Source organism: Artemia franciscana, chromosome 2, assembly GCF_032884065.1.
Source record: "Artemia franciscana chromosome 2, ASM3288406v1, whole genome shotgun sequence".
Classification (NCBI taxonomy): Eukaryota; Metazoa; Arthropoda; class Branchiopoda; order Anostraca; family Artemiidae; genus Artemia; species Artemia franciscana.
The window spans coordinates 34092722-34115299 of record NC_088864.1 but is presented as its reverse complement, the minus strand read 5'-3'; the positions used below and the strand labels follow the sequence as shown (position 1 = coordinate 34115299).

The 22578-nt window shown below is 36.5% G+C and overlaps 1 protein-coding gene across 4 annotated transcripts in view; it reads right to left on the bottom strand.

Moving 5' to 3' along the window:
• Nucleotides 1–6833: 6833 nt before the first annotated feature.
• LOC136040496 (parkin coregulated gene protein-like) overlaps nucleotides 6834–22578 on the bottom strand; it is a 30530-nt gene continuing 14785 nt past the window's right edge. For 2 of the 4 annotated variants that reach the window (XM_065724699.1, XM_065724700.1), the window contains exons 4-5: nucleotides 9986–10135; nucleotides 6834–7018 (exon numbers count right to left, since the gene is read on the bottom strand). In XM_065724699.1, the coding sequence (XP_065580771.1) occupies nucleotides 6879–7018; nucleotides 9986–10135 (290 nt within the window). In that variant the 3' untranslated portion in view covers nucleotides 6834–6878. Of the gene's footprint in view, nucleotides 7019–9985; nucleotides 10136–19626; nucleotides 19941–22578 lie in introns of those variants that run through there. The other 2 variants (XM_065724701.1, XR_010620796.1) reach the window with 2 other exon arrangements.

Below are 22578 nucleotides of genomic sequence, written 5' to 3'. Positions count from 1 at the left end.
TGAGTTAATTGATTGTTTACGTTTCCTTTCTATTATGAGTAGAAGACATCTTTGAAAAATGCATTCCAGCTAGAGATTATTCAGGGCAAACTTTGTTTGTAAACAAATTGTGGTCTGACTTATTCTATTCGTATGTCAAGCAGGTGGCACAGTTTGAGGTCAATGGATTATGGTGATAAACTACAAAGTTTGAAAAAGAATATCTAAAAATAATAGCAAAAAATAATACCTTAGGTAAAATAATGTATTTATAATGCAAAGTATCATGTTAGGCAGAGAGAGTCCAGCCCGCGTGAATGCATATATAATACTCTGTGTGAATACGTACGTAAATACCGTATATAATAATAAATTTTAATATTATGTATTAAAAGTTTATTTTCATTGATAGTCCTATAATATTTAAAATTTCAAAGTTTTTGCATCGTAAAAAAGGGACGAGGTTTTGTAGATTATACAACAGATTCCCTGGATTTATTTCGGAAGATGATTTGAATCTAAACGTTGAAGGTACTTTGCACTGCCCTTTCTAAAAATGAATACATCAAGAAGGTTCTTATAAGGGAGCATCACTGCCCCTCTTTTAATTCTCTTGCGGGATTTTTGCCTCATTTTGTGTCTGCTGTTGATAAGAAAAATAGAAAAAAACTACGATGACCATATATATGTTTGTGTGTATTTTTTGCCATTAATATTGGTCTTCCGCCAACGCAAAAAGCAACTGACATGATTGACATGATTGGGAACAAGATTCAAAACACTAATCCCATCAATATCCAAAGATTTTGATTTTAAGCCCTTAATACCTTTAACAATAGCCCACTTTTCAACTTGAATCACATGTCTCTGACATAAACGTGACGGTAAATTTTTTTCCGAACAAACGTGAGAAACGCGTATGCTCTGCATAATTAACTTTCGAAAATATTTTTGAATAATGTTCGATCCAAGATGGACGAGATATAATATCACTAGAACTTGTATCCGGAAACTTGGCACAATTTATCACTTTTCGCCACTCACTATTACTTTTCAGAAAAGTTTCACAGCACGAAGATGGCGTTTATATGCGAGTTTCATCTTTAGTTTTAGATAAACACAGTACCCTGAAAAGGTCGACCACAGGCAGACCAGATTCTTAACCAGAATTTGGCCTTATTCTTGACTTTTTTCAGGAAAGGATCACACTTCCAAATTGGTTTTTGGGTATTCCGCCTGACACGGATCAGCGGGACGGCCACATCTTCAGCTGCTTTATACATAAGATAATGGGACGATAATAGCGATTCAAATCAGCACGAGCATTGTCAATAATGGGGTACACATTTGTGCAAAGAAGATGGAAAGGGACACTTACGGTGGACAGTAGAGCTCCCAAGTGTAGCAAGGTAAAGAGGTATATTTGCACTAGACCAAGCACATTTTTCAAACCACTTATGCGACAGTGGTGGTTGGTTTGAGTATACGTCAGAAGTAACCGTAATATCAAAGTACAGAGGTAAATAATCATAATCTCTCTCATCTTCATCAACATGTACTGCTGAAGTTTGTAATGAATGATAGCAGATACAGTGGTCCAAATTTGAGACAGAACCACTGCAGTGAATATATGTAAAACTGAGGTTTTTCGTTAGTACCTTAAATGCTGAAAAAGCGCTTCCTGTCGTGTCGAGGAAACGGTGGTGTCACAGCTTAATTCGCCTATAAGCATCCACTTTTATCCCAGACGCTCAATACAAGATACGAGAGTTTTTAATTTGTTGCAGGCATTCGCATAGCTGGAGAAGGAAGAAACAGATCTTCTATCATGGGGAAAATAAGCGTTGATTAGGATCATATCTGCAAGCCGGATTGCCATAGTGTTCAAGGGATTGGTAGCAGCTAGGAGACAAATAGCTATGCAAAGATCGCTTAATTATACAGGCAAGACCGCCAGAAGGCCTGCCTCGGGTACGGCGGGCATTCGTGGTGAAAACAGCATGTTGAGAACGTCGCCATAGAAAGTTTACACTGCAACATGGGAGCAGGTGTTCTTGTAAGAGAACAACGTCATGATTAGCTAGTTTCTCATCAGGGCTTAACACTTTATCCTTTGTCGCATTGATGTTGAAAGAGCTCACTGAGACTTTATACTCATTCATGATTGCAAGCGAGAAGGTCGTGGAAATTTGGAATTAGCAAGAGCCTTTAGTTTGGAGCAATGAAAACTGTAAGCAACATGATCTCCACTACAACTTGCACACTTTGGAGTATTACTGCAAGGTGAGTCACTGGAGTTCATATGGGGATCAGAGCACCGTGAACATTTGTAGTTTTTATCGGGACATTTCGCAGCAAGGTGGTCAGGTGATTGACATTTCCTGCAGCACCTAGGAATTCGCCGGTATTTATACACTCGGAATAGTTCATAGACTATCTTCAGTCCAGATTTAAGGGTCGAGGAAAGAGAAATTTCGTCTTCAAACGTAATTTTCACACAATTTGAGCTCCCAATTCTCATAGCGTCTCGAACACTCCTGGAAGCTTTAAGCCTTTCATCATAACAAAAAAAATTTTCTCCACCATTTTTGCTTCACAATCACGAAAAACCAAGCGTGCAGATTTGTAAAAGTCTGCAGCGGTCACGCTATCGATCTTCATAATCAATTTATCACCAGAGGCGCGCACACTATCAAAGCACTCGCGACCAGAACTACAGTCAATTCTTTCCTTCCGTTTAGATGCATTATCGAGATCACGCGGTACATTCGTGATAATAACAGTGGCATTGCTTATATCACTACCAGTAGCACTGCTCGGGATCGGATCGTAAGTTGACATTTTCTCATTAACTTGCGAGAAAGTCTGTTGAATTCCGTTAAGCTTAGAAGCTATCCTGGAGTAAGCAATTGCTGGAACACAGGGAACTTCGGCTGGGGAATGGATAACAAGACAGGCATGTCCTCAGAAGCACTCTAATTTTGAAGAAGTTCTAACATGTCTTTCAAATGATTCAGAGCTGCGTTTGAACCCTTGCGTCTTGGATAGGGCTTGGCAAATTTCGGCAGCGAATCCTACAGAATTTTCTTCGATTTGGCAGTATTATTTAACTCGAAGAATTCGACAGAAAATTTTAAGATCACTGTAGCTTCGACACCTTGTTCATTATTATACTGCAGAAAGTTCAGAACCGGGGCATAAACAAAGCAGTCCGTATTCGAATCAGAATCCATTTTAATGCAAAAAGTCTGTTAATCCAATTCCGAGTCAAAAACATAACCATGGGCAAAACACGTCTTAACTGCACGAAAGGTAGTTGAAATTTCAGAAGCTCGAAATGCCAATAAGCGTAGGCTCCTGCTATCTATTCCCCGCAATTCAAGGGGGACACACTCTCGGCAGGTAAGACGACGCTTGCTACAGAAAACCTCCCCTCTTCTGCTCGCTTATTAGTAAAAATTTTCAAAAATAATTAATGAGTCTATATGATTTGATAATTATGACCATAGGATTATCTTTCACTTTCTAGAATGCTGAGTAGTAATTTTACTCAAGATCACGAACTTTAATCCTTTGCCAGGTATTGCGAAATCTAACTAGCTTCGTAGGGATTAAAATTCACTGAAAAGGCTAACTGGCTTGAAATTTGTGATATCCAAATGTAGACAGATGTCAATCTCGGAGTGAATACTTACTCCTGCTATGAGATCATTCAAAACTGTTATTGACAATTTGTTTCTACAGCTTTCCCAAAACCTCCCTTTGTTTTGGTTTCTGATACTTCGGATGACTTTTCTTTTTTTTTTCCGCGTACACAAAAAGCCACTGACTTGATTTCAACTACGGCTGCTTATGGTTTAAACCTCGGAGATAATACTTACTCCTGCTATGAGATCATGCAAAACTTTTATTGACAATTTGTTTCTACAGCTTTTCCATAACCCCTCTTTGTTTTGGTTTCTGATACTTGCGGATGACTTTTCTTTTTTCCGCTTTCACAAAGAGCCACTAACTCTATTTCAGCTATGGCTGCTTATGGTTAATTTTTGGAGTGAATACTTACTCATGCTATGAGATCATGCACAACTATTATTGAGAATTTGTTTCTACAGCTTTTCCAAACCCTTCTTTGTTTTGGATACGTTGGATGACTTCCTTTTTTCCCGCTGATGCAAAAAGCCTTACTCCTGGTATAAGATCATGCTATTTCAACTATGGCTGCTTATGGTTTAAACCTTGAAGTGAATACTTACTCCTGCTATTATATCATGCAAAACCATTATTGGCAATTTGTTTCTACAGCTTTTCCAAAACCCCCCTTTGTTTTGGTTTCGGATACGATGGATGACTTTTCCTTTTTTTTTCACTTACGCAAAGAGCCACTGACTTAATTTCAACTATGGGTGCTTATGGCATAAATCTTGGAGTGAATACTTACTTTTTAAGTTTTAAGATACGTCGGATGAGTTTTCCTTTTTTCCCGCTTACGCAAAAAGTCTTACTCGTGCTATGAGATCATGTTATTTCAACTATGGCTGCTTATGAATTAAACCTTGGAATGAATACTCACTCCTGCTATGAGATTATACAAAACTGTTATTGGCAATTTGCTTCTACAGCTTTTCCAAAACCCAACCTTTCTTTTGGTTTCAGAAAAGTTGGATGAATTTTCGTTTTTTTTCCACATACGCAAAAAGCCACTGACTTAATTTCAACTATGGCTGCTTATGGTTTAAACCTCGAGTGAATACTTACTCCTGCTATGAGAACATGCAAAACTGTTATAGACAATTTGTTTGTACAGCTTTTCCATACCCCCCCCCTCCCCTTTGTTTTGGTTTCTGACACGCCGGATGACATTTCCTTTTTTCCTTTTTTTCCGTTTACGCAAAAAGCCACTGACTTAATTTTAACTATAGCTGCTTATGGTTTAAATCTCGGAGCGAATGCTTACTCCTTCTCTGAGATCATGCAAAACTGTTATTGACAATTTGTTTCTACAGCTTTTCCAAAACCCCCTTTGTTTTGGTTAAGATACGTCAGATGACTTTTCCTTTTTTCCTTTTTTTCCGCTTACGCAAAAAGCCAGTGTCGTAATTTTGTCTACGGCTGCTTATGGTTTAAACCTCGGAGTGAATACTTACTCCTGCTATGAGATCATGCAAAACTGTTATTGACAATTTGTTTCTACAGCTTTTCCAAAACCCCCTTTGTTTTGGTTAAGATACGTCAGATGACTTTTCCTTTTTTCCTTTTTTTCCGCTTACGCAAAAAGCCACTGTCTTAATTTCAACTACGGCTGCTTATGGTTAAAACCTCGGAGTGAATGCTTACTCCTGCTATGCGATCATGCAAAACTGTTATTGACAATTTGTTTCTACAGCTTTTCCAAAACCCCCTTTGTTTTGGTTAAGATACGTCAGATGACTTTTCCTTTTTTCCTTTTTTTCCGCTTACGCAAAAAGCCACTGTCTTAATTTCAACTACGGCTGCTTGTGGTTTAAACCTCGGAGTGAGTACTTACTCCTGCTATGCGATCATGCAAAACTGTTATTGACAATTTGTTTCTACAGCTTTTCCAAAACCCCCTTTGTTTTGGTTAAGATACGTCAGAGGACTTTTCCTTTTTTCCTTTTTTTCCGCTTACGCAAAAAGCCACTGTCTTAATTTCAACTACGGCTGCTTATGGTTAAAACCTCGGAGTGAATACTTACTCCTGCTATGCGATCATGCAAAACTGTTATTGACAATTTTTTTCTACAGCTTTTCCAAAACCCCCTTTGTTTTGGTTAAGATACGTCAGATGACTTTTCCTTTTTTCCTTTTTTTCCGCTTACGCAAAAAGCCACTGTCTTAATTTCAACTAAAACTGCTTATGGTTTAAACCTCGGAGTGAATACTTACTTCTGCTTTGAGATCATGCAGAACTTTTATTGACAATTTGTTTCTACAGCTTTTCCAAAACCCCCCTTGTTTTGGTTAAGATACGTCAGATGACTTTTCCTTTTTTCCTTTTTTTCCGCTTACGCAAAAAGCCACTGTTTTAATTTCAACTAAAACTGCTTATGGTTTAAACCTCGGAGTGAATACTTACTCCTGCTATGCGATCATGCAAATCTATTATTGACAATTTGTTTCTATGATTTTTCCAAAACCACTGTTTGTTTCGGTTTTAGATACGTCGGATGACTTTTCCTTTTTTTTTCTCGTTTTAAGATCGAGCTCCACGGGACTTGCAAATGCATCAGCATGTTAAATTCCTATTTTTTGAACTACGGTATTACGACCCTCATGGCAATGCTGCGATATATTCTCTGGAAATTCACTGTCGGGGTCTGCGGTAATGAGCGGTGATGAAGTAGTTTAAGTATTAGCTGATAATGCAGTATGTACTCAAGTAAAGCACCTTGAAATGACACTAGAGTGGATTTATATTTGAATGAGTGTTATTAAACTAATAGTTGATCCGAAAATATTTGATGTTTGAGATTTCAGTCGTTTAATCGGTCTGCACTCGATTTGACCACTCTGCAATAAAAATAAAATATGAAAAAAAGGTTAGTTCTTATTTTTTACCTTTTCTGAGCAATAGGTTAAGAAATACATCAAAACCTTGCAATTTCCTGTCTATTAATCCGTCATGTACCATAGTCACAAATATTTTATTTTACATTAGCCTCACGTCCCATTATCCTCCCCCTCGGCAATTTTGTAGATTTCATATGTACCGAACATAAACGAAAAAGGGGTAATAAGATGTAGCTTAGATCGTAAATTCTTTAACATCAAAGCGATGGCGGAAAGGGGGGCGTAATGTAGTTTCAAAGAAAAGATTCATAAGAGAAATCCTACCGTTTTGTCTATTTCAATGGAATGCAAAAATTTATTACAAGTAAAAGTCAACGTGAAATACAAGACTCGTAAGTTGGTACCATGTACTTTATAGCTGCATAAGCAGATGGTCCACCGCTTTTCTCTAATGCTTCTAATGCTTCAAGCACATGATCACTGAGGGCTCGCTTTCGATTGCAGCAGGAAGCTGGAACATACAAAAGATTGGGTCAAAAGTATATATACTCCATTGTGCCCAGCAAGGTCTTTCTTACTACTACATCTTTTTTATATTCTTGCTTTTGAAATAATTTTCTTGCAATTTTCAGAATTCCTTTTTTGAAAGGATTAATTACATTCTACGGCTATTATAGATTGAGATTACTGCGATTAAATTGAGATAAAGGTTGAATTGAAAACTTTATTGTTATTATCATTTTAATACTGAACTTCAGAACATCGTAGAATTGTTATTTCAAAATCCGTTGACAACGCATTGCAACCAATCAGAAGGAACTTAAAGCTTATGCGAGAAAAAAATTTACTAATCAATAGCCTACATATAAACCAATAGTATATAGAAAAACTTATAAATATTCCCACAGTTGCAAGAAAAACTTTAATAAAATGAACAACAATACAACAATCAATAGCGTATGAAATAATTAGGCCCTACAGATAAAACAGATAATTACTCTCAAGCATAACAGAACGTTTTAAGGCGAATAACTTTATTTTTAGCCTATTTCAGGAGGGTGAGTTACGAAGAAACTCACATTACAGGTGGATTATAATAGTTGAAAACACCTAATTGTCGTATAAACGGATGTGGTTTTCTTTTAAGCTGAAGGGGGCTTAAGTTGAAAGTTCCCTTGCGGTAAGAGTGTCTTTCTAACGAAAATTTCTCTGTGTTTTTTTTATGGACTGTGGATATAGTACCAAATTTTTGCCAATCAAGACCTGTGAAAAAGGGAACTGGCTGATATCTTTATATCAAGTTTAGTAGCACCGACAAAATAGAATTCACTATAATTCTTGTACACAAAAAAGCACGCCAGATTTTTTTAGGGTGGGGGGGGAGTAGAAACAAATATTGTACTTTGGATCAGAACTGCCCAGAAACGGAAAAATTTAGGAATTTTCCCAGGGAGGCTAAAAAGAATATTTTCAAAATCTAGGGGCGGGGATGTTTACCGTCTTTTTCGATACGAACTAGAACGTAGCAAAACATTGAGCCTCTCCTGCAATTAATTTTTAGTATTTGGCATTGTAGTGCAGAGTTCCTTGGAGTTTATTATGCTGGACATCACTTTTAATTCTCGTTTATCTCCCAGCCTGGTGGTCAATAAATACATAAGTACATCTTTATGCAGCTCGTTATTCATTTTAATTTAACGCATATAGCACGTAATCTGATTAAGAATTGTTTGTGGACTCTTTATGATGCTGTCAGACACAGTTTCCAAATTCATCCATCACAAAATCATTTCACTTCATCAGGGCAAGCAACATTGGGTGATTGCGTAAAGAACACAGAGAACTATGGAAACAAACATGCAGTAATATTAAACATTCTAAACTCAGTGAAAAAGTAGGTAAAACAATGTGTGTTAAACAGTTTGTTTAAAATATAAATATTTCAATAGTAGGTAAAAAAAATTAACATGAATTTCAACAGAAAAAAAATTGTACTGGGCTTTATAGAGGCCAAATGCAAATTTTTCTTCTACCCTTTTCTGTCTTCTCACATGAATGTTTCTGACAATATGATTAGTGTGAATACTTTGGATAGATAGCTTAAGAGTTAAGATGGGATAATTTGCATATGTATGTTATAACAAGCAGAGTGTTAGCCTTTTTTGAAAATTAAATTTCATTTCAATATTTTAAAAAATATAGCAAACCATATGTAGCCGACTCTACTAGTAATTCTTAGATTGATGCTAAAATGCACTTTGTTTATTTATTTGCAAAGCTTTTAGTTTAAACAATAAAAACTTAATTTACAAAATATTTGTCTAATGTTTCTAAAGAATAAAATTTAATTGAATTCGATTTAGTTCATCAAGAATTAAAGCATTTTCTTTTTTTTTAGACACAATGTTGAAGTTTTCTTACAACCTCTGTTTTGAGCTTACTTTATTTTAAAATTTTGTAAGTTTTATATAATTTTCAGTAAGATTTAGGAAACTAAGATTACTTTTTCTTAACACTTCCTCAATTTATACCACAATCTTCTCTTGTCTTCAATTGTTATATTACTTTTTTTGGCCTATCCTTGCCCTCTCTTGTGGGTGCCCTTTGACTTTTTAAATAAAATATCTTCATCTATATTTTATATTATAATAGCAAAACAAATCTTTTAGGCACCATGGTTTTGAACAACCTAAATATTATAAGCTAGAAATAAAACTGAATTTGATTTACAAAAATCAAATTGATCCGACTAATGATCTGTTTTGAGAAATACATATGCTAAAAACAAAATTTCATGATTTGGTGCCGAAATCAAAAATTTTAAATTTTTAGTCTTCTTTAGTTGAAGAAGAACGCCGAATTCTTGTTGGACATTTAGTCATTTCTAAGGTATTCTTATAAGAAAATGAACGAATCCATTACAAAAAACACTTTAGACCGCACTTTAACCAAGTCTCATCCAAATCAAAATAACGGTGTAAAATAATGGTCTTTCAGACTAGGTAGATAACTTTCAAGACATTGATCAGTCAATGTGTATAATACTGCTATTTATTGGACACTCTTTACAAAAATGTGCGAGCCATTCAAATGGTAATTCGGCAAGCTGAATTTCTTGTTCTAATTCTAGCATCAAAGGTCTAGTATTCAGCATCAAAGGACATCAAAGGATTAGGACTGGAAATCTCTGTTGAAAAGAAATTGCCAAGAGTAAAGTTCAGAAAGTAGAAGCCAAAGTGACCAGCACCATGACAAAATGCACATAAATATACCCTTCAGGCTCAAGCCCCCAGGCAAACGCGAAATATTGTTCTGGACAATTGTTCACTAGATAATTGGTTTATCGTAATAAAGATTACTAATTTAATTTCTTTATTACTTTTCATAATTTATAGTTTTGGAAGTTAATCAATTTGGTAAATAATGCCATAATTAGCAATAAATGTTTTCTCAATAAGGTGTCTAAACATTATCCTACCTTTGCTCGTCCGAAACATGTTCAACACGGGAAGTAAGACACGTAAGTAAGGAATTAAAGCCTTACCAGACTCCCTTGATGACTGTGCAATTTGCTCAAGCGCTGTAAGGGTAACACAAATAATTTGAGGGTTTCGTGAGTTGAACGCACCTACAAATACATATGTTTTATGTTGTCAAGCATTACAACTAAAAACACAAGGGGAGGAAAGAATTTGTTTTACCCCATTAACTACTAGTGATGATTTAATTTTCGTCTTATTTTGAATCTTATTTTTAATTACGGTAATTCATGAAACTAAAATGAAGCAAAGTTTTAAGACTTTCTACTTCTTTTTTTTATAGATAATTTTGCAACAATAGGTGTCCTCGATAGGACGGAGAACTTAGTCAAATATATGGCGTTATTCAAAGCTGACTTCACATATAAAATACATAGGTTATAATTCTATTGACTGGTTTTATGGACCTCCAAACGAAGGTGCCTGTTTTTTATGCTAATTCCAAATATGTTACAATATTTAAACAAGTTACACATTAAGAAATTTTTAGCACAAAAATATTTGTATAGTTTAAAAAGAGAATGCAGCTCGAAAAGAAACTCAAGGTTGATGAAACATAAAACAATATTCTAAAGCTTAGATACTTCGGCTCTCTATTTATATGAAAATTCAAAAAACAATTTTAAGTAAAAGAAAATAATCACCTTAACACTTAAAAGAGACAAAATTTAAAAAGCGTTGAGTTAAAAAGAGATGGATAGAATATTTTGAGAATGTGCTAAACCAGGCCAGAGTTGTATGAAAAGATATAGAGGAACATGAAAATGTTTGTGATACCATGAATGCGAAGGAAGCTTTGTTTCGTGAAGAAGAATTAGCGAAAGTACTGAAGGATTAAAAAATAATAAGGCTTTAGGTCCTGACAGTTTAATAAGTGAGTTTCTTAAATATGGCGGCTCTTAGGTTAGAAATAAGTTACTGAAGATTATGAATATGGTTTTTGAAATAGGGGAAGTACCTAGTAATTTTAGGAAGACCTTAATTAAACCACGGTATCAGAAAGTTGACAAACGTGAGGGTGGTAATTATCGAGGCATTAGTCTGGTCTCTGTAGTTAGCAAATTATTTAGTAATATCATATTTTTTTTAGACTGAGAGATGCGGTTTTAGAAAAGGTAGAGGATATGTCGACCAAATTTTCACTCTTTGGTTAATAATTGAGAAGTGCCTGAGTTATCAAACACTTTTGGTCGTCAGTTTTACAGATTTTGAACACCCGTTCAATTTTGATAGAAGAGCTTTAGAAAAGGTTTTATCCTTATGTTGTATACCAGACAAATACAAGCTGAGTAGATTTTTATTTGAGTCAAAATGTTATATTCATTACCTAGTACCTTCTATTACTTTTGCTTTGTTAGAATACTCTTTACAATTCATGACCCGAGTATTTATTTCTGTTTTCCGTCAGAGAAAAGGGAAAAAATATAAATTTGCATATTTCTTGGTAATAATGAAATTCATAAAAGTTCATCCTCTTTACGGGAATGTTGACCAACAAAGACTGGAATTATAAAGTTTGAGATCGGATTTACTCTCACTCCCGAGAAATTTTCAAGCTAAGCCTCTAATTGAATCCTCTAATTCCTGAACCTAAACCAATAATAAAATTGTTTCATTCTTTTAAATTCTTTATATGCGTTTTGTAAAATTTGCAAAAAGTAAATCCAAAAATTCCAAAAAATAAAATTTGCGAATACTTTTTGTACCATCGAAACTGTTGAAATAAAAGGAATATTTACCTAAAATTTTAAGTACACGTGTGCATTATAAAGTTGTTGGTCACCTGTATTGTCTAATTTTTTGAGTATACTAGTGTTGAAATTGTCTGTTTTTGTAATAATTTTTTTCTTCGTCAGGTTCCCATTCTATTGTTTTTTGTTGTTTTTTTTTTCTTTGTCTTTAGTCATTTTTAACAACCCAATCCTTCACATGTAATTTTGCCACAACATAAAGTAAAGGAATTCATCATATAAGCTTTTTCCAAAGATAATTTAATATATTTCGCCCAAATTTTTTATTCCCCCCCCCCCGAAAAACGCTTTATGATTCTATTGCTCTTTAGGGACTCCCCCAGGCTACTCAGCGTGTCCCCAGGTGGCGATAGGGGAACTCAATACAGATATGTTGGGTACCTTCATAGGAGGCATGAACCAAGGGGGACCTTGTCCCCTGAGGGCCCATAATAGAAACTGGGGCTCCCTCGCCCGGGCCGTAAATAAAGGTGGAGAAAGAAGAAGGCCCCCAATTGTACACTCAACAGGGCCCACCGGCGTGTCCACACGCCCCATGAGTTACAAACCTTCTCCCAGTAATGGCTTAAGTTGCATGGTGACGCAAAACACCATCGTGGGAAGATCCTCTGTAGGAGGGCAGCTGCGGCAGGGCGTAAGATCCAACTTATGGACAGCGGCCTCTGCGAAGAGCTGCCTCGACCATTTCGGTGTACCTGCAAGACTGGGGACCTTGCGGTCAACTCTATCCCGCTTGATTAGTGGCGCCACTCGAGGAAATTATAGCCTAGTAAATGACACAGCATTCGCACGGGATCCTGATTGATGGATAATTCTTCTGAGCTTGTCCTGTATTGACAGGCGTTTTCGGGCTGAAAAACCTCTTCCTAGCTAATTTATCTACTATGGGTTGCCTCCCCATAGTAGCATAATATTTGTAGGCATGAATATACAATGAGTCGGAGGTAAAAAGGCTTGGGATTATTTGTGCAGGATTTCGACTCTTGTTGATAGAAGAGCATCGCTAAGTGCTGAAAACCATGTTGTGACCGAGATGAGCCCAGGATTGCACAAAGCCTCCATTTATATTAGAGGTCCCAGGGACTTCTTGGTGTTCGGTTCTAAGCTGACTTAAGCGCTGATGTGTAGACTTGAGAAGATATGCTGATCCCGTCCTTCACTGGTATCCGGGATCATTGCTTTTTCTAAGACCAAAATAATTTCAATGATCTAAAGAACATGAAAATTAGAACTTGGAATGTTACGACACTAAAAAATGACTTTGTATCGACGTTTTGACTGATTAATTCTGACGTTTCGAACTGGACTTATAAGGAGTATCAGAAATTCATATCTCAGGGGTAGGAAGCATGAAATTAGTCGATATAGAATTTGTTTACTCAGGCAGGAAGGATGGGGTACATAGACAGAGAGTAGGGCTCATGATAAATAAGGAGGCTGCTAAGTCTTTTTTAGGCTAGGATGGCACTACTAATAGAATACTGATTGCTCACTATATGACTAAAGAGTTCAGGGTATCAGTTACAGTGGCATATGATCCTGCTAAGCCAGATGAGGGAGATACTAGTGACTCACATAAATTTTACTTACAATTACAGGAGCACATAGACTCGAACCCAGGTAGAAATCTGGTGTTTTTACTAGGATATTTGAACGCTCAGGTCGGTAGAAATAGGGATAGATGGTATCCTAGACTAGGTAAATTTAGTGTAGGAAAAAAAAAAACAGTAATGGACTTGTAAGACTTGTGCAGTTTTGTAGGTATAACAACCTAGTTATAACCAGTACGGTGTTTGGTCATAAAATCGCCCATAAGTTGACATTGTATTCACCTGATGGTAATACAGCAAACCTTATTGATTATGTTATAGTAAACCAAAGACTGGCATGTAAAATACAAGATACTAGGTTACCCTATGAGTGCTGTTATTGATATTATAAGTAAGGATCACCATCTAGTAGTGTCTAGAGATAATTTAAAGATAAGATTTCAGAAGGGTATACACCTCCCGGGAAGTTATGATGTTGGCAGTCTCCAGGATGAGAGTTTGAGAGAAAATTTTCAGGTACAGTTGAATACTAAACTTGAGTGTTTAAAATTTGACAATGTGGATGATGGTGGAATAATTTTAGAAAAACGATTTGTGAAGCTGCTGATGGTGTCTTCCCTTTCAGGGAAGAAAGTTAAGACTGCTGCTAGGAATACTAGTGAAAAAGCTTTATGTTTAATAGAGAAGAGAAGGGGTTAGTACAAGAATAATCTGAGTGATAGATAATATGAAAACAAAAGGAATGTAAATAAGGTGGAGAAAGCATTAAAAGATGAACTAATGAGGTGTGAAGTGGAGGTAAGACAGTGATGGTAACACAACAAACCTTATTGATTCTGTTACAGTAAACCAAAGACTGGCAGGATCAACACAAGATACAAGGGTATATAGGAGTGCTGTTAGTGATTTTAAAAGTGAAGATCACCATCTAGTAGTATCTAGGGTTAATTAAAAGCTGAGATTTCAGAAGGATTACTACCTCCCGCGAAGTTATGATGTTGGTAAACTCCAGGATGAGAATTTGAGAGAAAATTTCCAGGAACAGTTGAATATTAAACTTAAAATTATAAAATTTGACAATGTGGATGATGGTCGGAAAATTTTTAGAAAAAACAATTTGGGAAGTTGCTGATTTTGTCTTAGGGAAGAAAATTAAGACTGCAGCTAGGAATATTAGTGAAAAAGTTTTAGGTATAATACAGAAGAGAAGGGGTTAGTACAAGAATTATCTGAGTGATAGATAATATGAAAACCAAAGAAATGTAAAGAAAGTGGAGAAAGCCTTAAAAGATGAACTAAGGAGGTAAAGTGGATGATCTTGCCAAGGATCTGGAAGATACTGCTAGACGGCGTAATAGTAAAACATTGTACTGGTATGTTAACAAATTTAGAGGGAGTAGTCAATCTGGACTTTTCCCAGTTAAAGATAGGACCGGGGCCACAATTAGTGATAAGGAAAGAGTTAAAAAGAGACGGGTGGAACATTTTGAGAATGTGCCAAACCGAGATACAGTTGCAGGATAAAGATACAGAGGAAAATTAAAAAGTTTTTGATACCTTGGATGTGATGGAAGATTTCTTTTGTGAGGAAGAATCATTGACAGTTCTAAAAGAATTGAAAAATAATAAGGCTTCAGGTGCTAATAGCGTGGTAAAAGAGTTTCTTAAATATGGTTGCTCTGAAGTTAGAAATAAGTTACTGAAGATTATGAATATGATTTCTGAAAAAAAGGAAGTACCTAACTATTTTAGGAAAACCTTAGTTAAACCACTGTATAAGAAAGGTGATAAGAGTGAGTGTCGTAATTATCGAGGCATTATTCTGGTCTCTCTAAGAAGGAAACTACTTAGCAATATGATACTTTTTAGACTGATAGGTGCAGCTGACAAATTGTTAAGAGAAGAAAAGTGCGGTTTTAGAAAAGGTAGAAAATGTGTCGACCAAATCTTCGCTCTTAGGATAATAATTGGGAAGTGCCTGAGTTGTCAAACACCTTTGGTTCTTAGTTTTATAGATTATAAACAAGCATTCGATTGTTTTGATAGAAGAGCTTTAGCAAGTCTTAACTTTGTACGGTTTCAAACAGTTCGTGGTAACGAACTGTAGTAAGGAGCGACCCGGCTCAATAGTAAACGAAACTCTAAATAACGGAATTTTGATGCTAAAATATGCATCAAAAGAATTGGATTTTCATGCTGATTTTAAATATATAAGTTTCATCAAATTTGGTCTTTGTCATCAAAAGTTAAGAGCCTATGAAAATTTGTATTATTTTAGAAAATAGGGGAAAACACCCCCTAAAAGTCACAGAATCTTAACGAAAATCACACCATCGCATTCAGCGTATCAGAGAACCCTTTCGCAAAATGTTCAAGCTCCTATCTACAAAAATATGGAATTCCGTATTTTTTGCCAGAAGACAAATCACGGGTGCGTGTTTATTTGTTTTTTTTTTGTTTTTTTTTCCCAGGGGTCATCGTATCGACCAAGTGGTCCTAGAATGTTGCAATAGGGCTCATTCTAACGGAAATGAAAAGTTCTAGTGCCCTTTTTAAGTGACCAAAAAAATTGGAGGGCACCTGGGCCCCCTCCCACGCTCATTCTTTCTCCAAAGTCAGCAGATCAAAATTTTGAGATAGCCATTTTGTTCGGCATAGTCAAAAACCATAATAACTATGTCTTTGGGAATGACTTACTCCCCCACAGTCCCTGGGGGAGGGGCTGCAAGTTACAAACTTTGACCAGTGTTTACATTTAATAATGGTTATTGGGAAGTGTACAGTCGTTTTCAGGGGATTTTTTTTGGTTTTGGGGGTGGGGTAGAGGGGAGGGGGCATTCCCCTCTTTCAATTGAAAGAATTTTTCCATGTTTATTTTTTCATTGTTTTTTTTATAGTAATTTTAGAAAATCCTGCGCCCTTTTCATTGAATTTCTGTTCGCCCATGACATATTTCTCCAAGGAAAGATCCTCCCACATAGCCCCCTCCCCTCAACCCCACCCCCAAAACCAAAAAAAAAAATCCCCTGAAAATGAATGTACACTTCCAGGGTCAAATAACCATACCTCTGGGTTAACAATCCCACCAGTAGCTCCTGGGGCAAGGGCTGTAAGTTAAGGTAGTTGCCCATCGTTAACACATAAGGTTTTTACAGAAAAGATTTTTGTGTGAACTAGGGAGGGGGGGGTTCTCACTTGATTGAAATCAAGTGCATTTTTTTAATTATTAAGTAATGGGAGGGCTTCCACCCCCATCCTCTTTTTTCCCCAAATACATCCGATCGATAATCTTGAGATGATCTTTTTATTCAAATAACTGCCTCCAGGGTTCATAATCCTCAGCCCCTGGTGGAAGGGTTATAAGTTATGCAAGTTGTTTTTTGTTTAACATACAAGGTGTTTTTTTATCAAGAAAAAAGGGTATGTTTTATCCTATAAATACAAAAAGCATGGAGAATTAAGGTCAAACCTAAGGGAAATGTCAAAAAGAATACCAAACACAATAAAAAAATTCTTTAAATAAAAAATCGCTTGTGAAAAGGAAATACCAGCATTATCAAGAATGGCTAATAGTATCAGCCGTCAAATCGTTCTGAAAATGTTTAGGAGCATCTTCAACTAAATCAAGAGGTACTATGTGCAGTTTTACAAGAAGACGTACCTGTAATGTGTCGAGAACACCTGAGGGGTTAAAGTTTAAACTTTCAGGGTACGTTGAACAAATAATGAAAAAAGGCTGGAGTACAATCAGCCCCTTCCATGTCCTTTTTACCAGCAATCTCTTCAAAGACATCTGGTCAAAATTCGTTATCTAAATTCACAAAGGTCAAATATTTTCAACGCGTATGTTTATTGCTAGGTCTGATTCTAAAAAAAGAGAGAAGTATATCTGCTTTAATGGTTTGTGACATTAGATCTTTTTTTGCAAAAAAACAAAAAAAAAACAAAGCTTTATTATAAATGGTCTTGACAGACGTTTATATCATGACTTTAAGAAACAAACAATTCCAACAAGATTGAATATGTAAAGATTCAACTTGTTTTTTATCAAATGATATTACTACTAGTACTACTACTAACAACTCACCGCAGCACCGAGCCATCTGAGGCCAACACAGCTACCCACACTCCTCCTCCGTCCCAATTTATTCAAAGCCTCCCTATTTACACCCTCCTAGAAAGTTCCCATTTCCTTTAAATAATTCTTTGTGACATCCTCCCATCCCAAACGAGGACGACCTGCTTTCCATTTAGCCCTGGACGGTTTGTCGAAGGGGACAACCTTCGGAAATTTGTCATCCTTCATCCGCAGAACATGCCCTAGCCATTTAATCATTCCTTTCGTTATAGCCTTAGAAAGCTATGTTGAACCACATTTTTCGTACAGACTACTGTTTGGAATACGGTCATTCCGCCGGGTACCCAGAAAAATCCTTAGGCAATTTAACTGAAAAACATATAGTAAATCTTAATCCTCTTTTCGGAGCGCCCATGCTTCACAGCCATATTTGGCCACTGTCATCAGTGTACCTACCAATGTTCTAATCTTGATTTACGGACTTATATTTGATTTGATTTGACGGCTGATACTATTAGCCATTCTTGATAATGCTGGTATTTCCTTTTCACAAGCGATTTTTTATTTAAAGAATTTTTTTATTGTGTTTGGTATTCTTTTTGACATTTCCCTTAGGTTTGACCTTAATTCTCCATGCTTTTTGTATTTATAGGATAAAACATACCCTTTTTTCTTGATAAAAAAACACCTTGTATGTTAAACAAAAAACAACTTGCATAACTTATAACCCTTCCACCAGGGGCTGAGGATTATGAACCCTGGAGGCAGTTATTTGAATAAAAAGATCATCTCAAGATTATCGATCGGATGTATTTGGGGAAAAAAGAGGATGGGGGTGGAAGCCCTCCCATTACTTAATAATTAAAAAAAATGCACTTGATTTCAATCAAGTGAGAACCCCCCCCTCCCTAGTTCACACAAAAATCTTTTCTGTAAAAACCTTATGTGTTAACGATGGGCAACTACCTTAACTTACAGCCCTTGCCCCAGGAGCTACTGGTGGGATTGTTAACCCAGAGGCATGGTTATTTGACCTTTAGATTATTTTGAACAGGCTATTTTTTTTTAATTTGATTGCATGCATTTGGGGGGGGGGGGTTAAAAGGTAGAGGCTGATTGTCCTCTGATTACCTTTGATTCTTCAAAATTGAACTTGAACTTTCGATTCCCAATCGAAAAAGCCTTCTCCAAAGTCTATACAACCATCCCTTCTATAATAACCTTAACTTTTAACAAAGGGTAACTTGCAATAGCGTACAGCCCTTGCCCCGGGGACTGTGGGGATTTTTGTTAATTACGTTAAATAACCATGTTTTATTATTCGATTGGAAATTGAAAGTTTTAGTGCCCTTTTTAAAGTCAAAAGTGATTGAAGGGCAACTAGCCCCCCCCCCCGGAAAAAACACCTTCTGCGGAAAATACCTCTGGAAATACTACCTCACGGAAAATACCCCCTCCCCCTGGGAAATACCTCTCCGTAAAAATCCCCCCAAAAAATAACCATTGCGGTTGGCTGGTCTCCAATTACTTTCGACCTATAAAAAAAAAAAAAAAAAAAAAAAACAAACTAGAACTTCTTGTCTCTCTCTTAGAGCTAATTCTGTGTTTATCTGAAGGCTCCATGAAAGCTGAGATGTTTTTGCATTAAAATGCACCCTTTGAGGTAGCACCCTCTCTCCCTAGCTACAAAACAATCAGAGAACCCCATTGCATAATACCTTTTTTAAGTTTTGTAATCTGTTCATTGCTTACAGATAGTATTTGTAGTTGGAACGCATACGGACATTTTTCACGAGGGTGTTTTCTGAAAAAGGGGGAGCATTTTCTCACGGACAGGGGGAGGGACTTACTCATAAACTACTCTATTCCCTTTTTCTTGGCACTTCTCAACTAAACTAAACTCAAATAAAATATTCAAATTTGGAAACCATATTTTCGGCGAGGGGCACAATTTCCAGGGGAGGGTTTTCTGCGTGAGAGGGGAGGGGGTAAAATTCTAAACCACCAGACAGTTACAGGGCGAATCCCCTTTAACAGACATAAAAGAGGAGAAATAAATCTGGCTTTAACAGTTTGGAACTTCCGATTTTCTTTGTTTTTCTATCAACAAAACAGAGCTTTCTTATTAATCATCTTGGTAGCATGTCATGACTTTAAAAATCAAACAATTCAAACAAGGCTGAACATGTAAAGATTCTTACTTGTGTTTTACGTAGTACGGTGGTTGAGTTCAAGACGAGTTCAGTTATACGAGGGTTCAGTTGGACGGTGGATAAGTTGCACGATGGTTCAGTTGCACAGTGGCTTAGTTGTACGGTGGTCCAGTTGCACGGTTGTTCAGTTGCACGAGGGGTTCAGTTGCACGGGGTTTCAGTTATACGGGGGTTCAAATAAACGAGGTCAAGTTGCACGGGGTTTGAGTTGCAAGAAGGCTCAGTTAAAAGGGGATTGTTTGTTCGAGGATTCCAGTTACACGAGGGTTCTTTCAAATCTGTTGTATATTTCAATGCCAACTCTGCAAAATCTAGTTTTGGAATTTTGCCGTTTCACAATATAGTTCAATTTAAAAAGAAATTAAATAAAAAGGCAATTTTGTTCAACTAAAAGTAAGGAGCAACATTGAAACTCAAAACGAGCAAAATTATTCCGTATATGAAGGGTTTGTCCCTCTCCTCAATACCTTGTTCTTCACGAAAGTTTCTAGCACTTTTAAAAAGATCCCTATTGTAATTAAACGGCCCTTGTGCTTCAGGAGTCGTTCTTAAAAAATTAAGAAAAACAGTCGAATTTAGCGCAAAGAGCAAGGTATTGAGGAGGGGGCAACCCCTTCATATACGGAGTAATTTCTCTTCGTTTTGAGGTTTAATGTTGCGCCTTGCTTTCAGTTGAAAAAAAACTTGTTTTTTATATTTAATTTCTGATCGTTTTTCAAATAATGCAAGTAAATCTGGCTAACCCTCCATGAAAAATTCCCTCCACTCATGGAAAACTACTCTTCGGAAAGATCTCCCCATGTAAAATACACACCCCCCTCCAACCATAAATTTTTTCAGGACAATTTCATACTCGCTGAAATTTCTACTCCTCCCCCTCAAAAATTTCTTGCAGAAGATTAGACTGAAAAGTTTTACTTAACACACTTTCATTTAAGAAAAACTAGGTTCTAATCTTTTTTTCCGATCACTCCAGAAATCCCCCTTCCGTGGAATCGTTCCCTAGAAATCCAATCACACAGAAAATTTCCTTCGGAGAATTCCCCGGAACATCCCCACATGAAAAAGTGTATAGGCACAGAGAAAGTAAGATAAATGAAAAGAATTTCATACAGGAATTCTGACAAATATCCCCGGTGTAAAATTTTACCTGAAAAGTCATCCCAGGGAATTTCCCTCCACAAGGAAAATTATCCCCACAGAAACCCATCCCAAATATAAAATCTTCTCTTCCCTTGAATAATGGCTGCTTACTTCCCAATAACAGATACAATACGTAAACAATGGGAAGATTTTATAACTCAAAGGACTATCCCAAGGGGATGGGGGGGGGTCATATTATCTACAAAGGCATATTTTTTTGGACTTTTCAACTATGCTAAACGAGATGGCTGTATCAAAATTTTGATCAGACAATTTTCGGGAAAAAGGAGTGGGAGGATGAATAGTTGCCCTCTAATCTTTAGAGTCACTTAAAAAGGCACCAGAACTTTCAATTTCCGTTCAAATATGGCCTCTCCCACTGTTCTAGGACCATTAGTTCTATAGGATCACCCTTGGCGAAAAAACCAAAACAAATTAAGACCTTTGATCCTTCTTCTGACAAAAAGTACAAAATTCTACATTTATGCAGATATGGGATTGAAACCTATATAGTAAGTTTCTTTGAAACTCTGAATCTGATGGTGAGGTTTTCAATAATATTCCTTCATTTTTAGGGAGTTTTCTCCCCTTTTTCGACAATCGAGCAAATTTGCACAGGCTCTTAACCTTTTATGGGTAAACCTAAGCTTAATGAATCTTATACAGTTTGAAACGAAATAATAAGCCGATTCTTTTGATATATTAAATAAAAAACAATTTTTTTTTTAACTAAAAGTAAGGAGTGACATTAAAACGAAGAGAAATTATTTCGTATATTAAAGGGGCTGCTCCCTCATCAACGCCCCGCTCTTTACGCTAAAGTTTGACTCTTTCCCTCAACTCTACTTTTTGAAACAGTAAAAAACGTTAGCGTAAAGAGCGGGGCGTCGATGAGGGAGCAGCCCCTTTGATATACGAAGCAATTTCTGTTCATTTTAAGGTTTAATGTCGCTCCTTACTTTCAGTTAAAAAAAAACTTGTTTTTTATTTAATTTCTGAACGTTTTTGAATCAATAAATGTTTTGATTTTGGCTCTCCGCAGATGAATAATTAAAACGAAATTTGCACATTTATTTATTTTTTTTGCTAAATGGCTTTCTAATAGTTTTGATTGAATGATTTTTAGAAAAAAAGGAGCGGGGGAGGAGCCCTAGTTGCCCCCCAATTTTTCCAAGATTTCCTTTTCCCCCCTCCAACCCCCTATGTCCCCAGATCCGATTTGAATTGAAAATAGAGCATCTGAGACATAAGATCCTTCTATATATCAAGTTTCATTATGATCCGATCACCCATTCGTAAGATAAAGATACCTCAATTTTCACGTTCTCCAAGAATTTCGCTTTCCCCCTCCAACTCCCCCAGTGTTTCCGAATCTGGTTGGGATTTAAAATAAGAGCTCTCAAGCACAAAATCCTTCTAAATTTTAAATTTCATTAGGATCTGATCGCCCGTTCGTAAGTTACAAACACCTCGTTTTTTGTAATTTTTCCGAATTACTCCCCCCCGCCAACTCCACCAAAGAAAGCGGATCCAGTCCGGTTATGTCAGGCACGTACCTTAGACATGTTTTTATTCTTCCCACCAAGTTTCATCCCAATCTCTCCGCTTTAAGTGTTTTCCAAGATTTCCGGTCCTCCCCCTTCCAACCTCCCCCAGTGACGCTGGATCCGGTCAGGATTTAAAATGAGAGATCTGAGTTACGAGGTCCTTCTAAATACGAAATTTCATTAAGGTCCGATCACTCCTTCTTAAGTTAAACATACCTCATTTTTTCTAATTTTTCAAAATCAACCCTCC